Here is a 1892-nt window from a genome sequence, read left to right on the forward strand (position 1 = left end):
TCTAATCATTATTTTTTATTTTTTTAGATTATCATCTAATATTTATATTTTATTTTAAGCTTTATTTTAATTACTGAATAATTAAATAACTGAATAATTTTAGTTGTAGTTTTTGTTAATATCAGCAAGCTTATTGTTGGTATTATTATTAATAAAACGTATTATTATTATTACTACTACTACTAATAATAATAATAACATTTTTATTATTATTAATATTCTTAGTATTATTATTATTATTTCACCACATTATTGTGGAATAATATCTAGTGTTTATTTATTAATAACAATAGGCAGCATTCAGTAAAAGCTTTGTGATTCAAACAAGAGAAACACTGAGGAGAATCATATAGATATAATCATTATTTCTGCATTATTATTATATAGTTTATCTCGTTTGAATATGAAATCATGTGTACAGTTCTGTTGAAAGGTAAGATGTTGTATTAATAGCAGCTTCTGACTGTAATGTAATATAAATGAGAGCGTAAAAGAAATGAGTTTGTGTCCCTCACTGTTTCTGATGTAACGGTCAGTATTGATAAATCACACAGAGAATGACTGACAGTGATGAGAGGAACATGTCTGATGTGTTTGATCACAATTCATAATCATCTGTGTTGTGTTCACTCTTGATCATTATATGAACATCAGAATAACAGCATCTGTTGATTGTGTCTCATCAGCTCCTGTGATTCTGGATCCAAACACGGCTCATCCACGTCTCGTTCTGTCTGATGATCTGACCAGTGTGAGAGACAGCGGTGATGATCAACCTGTTCCTCATAATCCAGAGAGATTTGACTGTGATCGCTGTGTTCTGGGTTCAGAGGGGTTTAACTCAGGAACACACTGCTGGGATGTGGAGCTTAAACAGAGTAAACACTGGAGACTTGGAGTAACTACAGCATCAAACCAGAGGAAGAGACGGGGTTTCTTTAACACTGGTGTCTGGTTTGTGACGTATGGTTTGTTTCCAGGTTCTGGTTTTGATGTTAAACGTAAGATTGAGCGTGTGAGAGTGAATCTGGACTATGACGGAGGAACAGTGTCCTTCTCTGATCCTGTAACTAACACACATCTACACACATTCACAACCTCCTTCACTCACACACTCTTTCCATTCTTCTGTACTCTTGACTCTCTGAGGATCTTATCGATCAATAGTCAGTAATCTGTAGCTCTGGATCTTCCTGCTTTCATCTTTCATCATGTTTCAATATTTAATCCAGATCACACGAGTAAGAGTCTGTTGATCTGAACATCAGATCAGAAAACAAGTGCATTTATTCAGCTTAAACATGTGATGAAGAGTTAAAATAAATCATCTTAATCATATCTGACCAATGAGAACACTAGCAACAACATAGTAACCAATGCTGAATGAAATATTAATATTTAGTCTAGAAACTAAATTCTCATTCTCAGATCAAATGAGACTCACTGAAATCTCTGACAAAGTCTGAATCAGTTTCACAACAAATATTAATAATGGCTTGTATAAACTAACAATGTGTGATTTCATGATTTCAGTCTCATTTTCAGATTGAAACATTAAATGTTTCTCATGATTATTAGGTTTTAAATTGTGCTCAAATGTCTGGAAACCCTGATTTCAGCTGTAGCGTCTGGACCACTCAAACACACAATATATATTTTGTTAGCTAGATTTAACAAATACTCTGTAACACCCCAGGAAGCTGAACAGGCCTTGGTTCTATAGCAATGCTGACACCCGATACATTTACGACCTCCTGGAATTTAGGTGAAGAAAATCGCTTCCTTGCCCATAAAGAAAATCCACAAGGGAAGGACTTTTCTTTGCTAATTAATTAATAGGAAAACCTTTCTTTGAATGAACACACATGATCCTTCAGGTCATTGGGTATATT

The 1892-nt window shown here is 33.9% G+C and overlaps 1 protein-coding gene across 1 annotated transcript in view; it reads left to right on the forward strand.

The window, feature by feature from the left end:
- Positions 1-411: 411 nt before the first annotated feature.
- Positions 412-1892, forward strand: part of LOC107589455 (sodium/hydrogen exchanger 3-like) — a 32864-nt gene continuing 31383 nt past the window's right edge. Inside the window, exons 1-3 of the mRNA XM_016277906.1 lie at positions 412-433; positions 687-878; positions 981-1066. Of these exons, the coding sequence (XP_016133392.1) occupies positions 412-433; positions 687-878; positions 981-1066 (300 nt within the window). The remainder of the gene's footprint in view (positions 434-686; positions 879-980; positions 1067-1892) is intronic.

The sequence above is a fragment of the Sinocyclocheilus grahami genome, unplaced genomic scaffold (assembly GCF_001515645.1).
Source record: "Sinocyclocheilus grahami isolate Dianchi unplaced genomic scaffold, SAMN03320097.WGS_v1.1 scaffold116.1, whole genome shotgun sequence".
NCBI classification, from domain to species: Eukaryota; Metazoa; Chordata; class Actinopteri; order Cypriniformes; family Cyprinidae; genus Sinocyclocheilus; species Sinocyclocheilus grahami.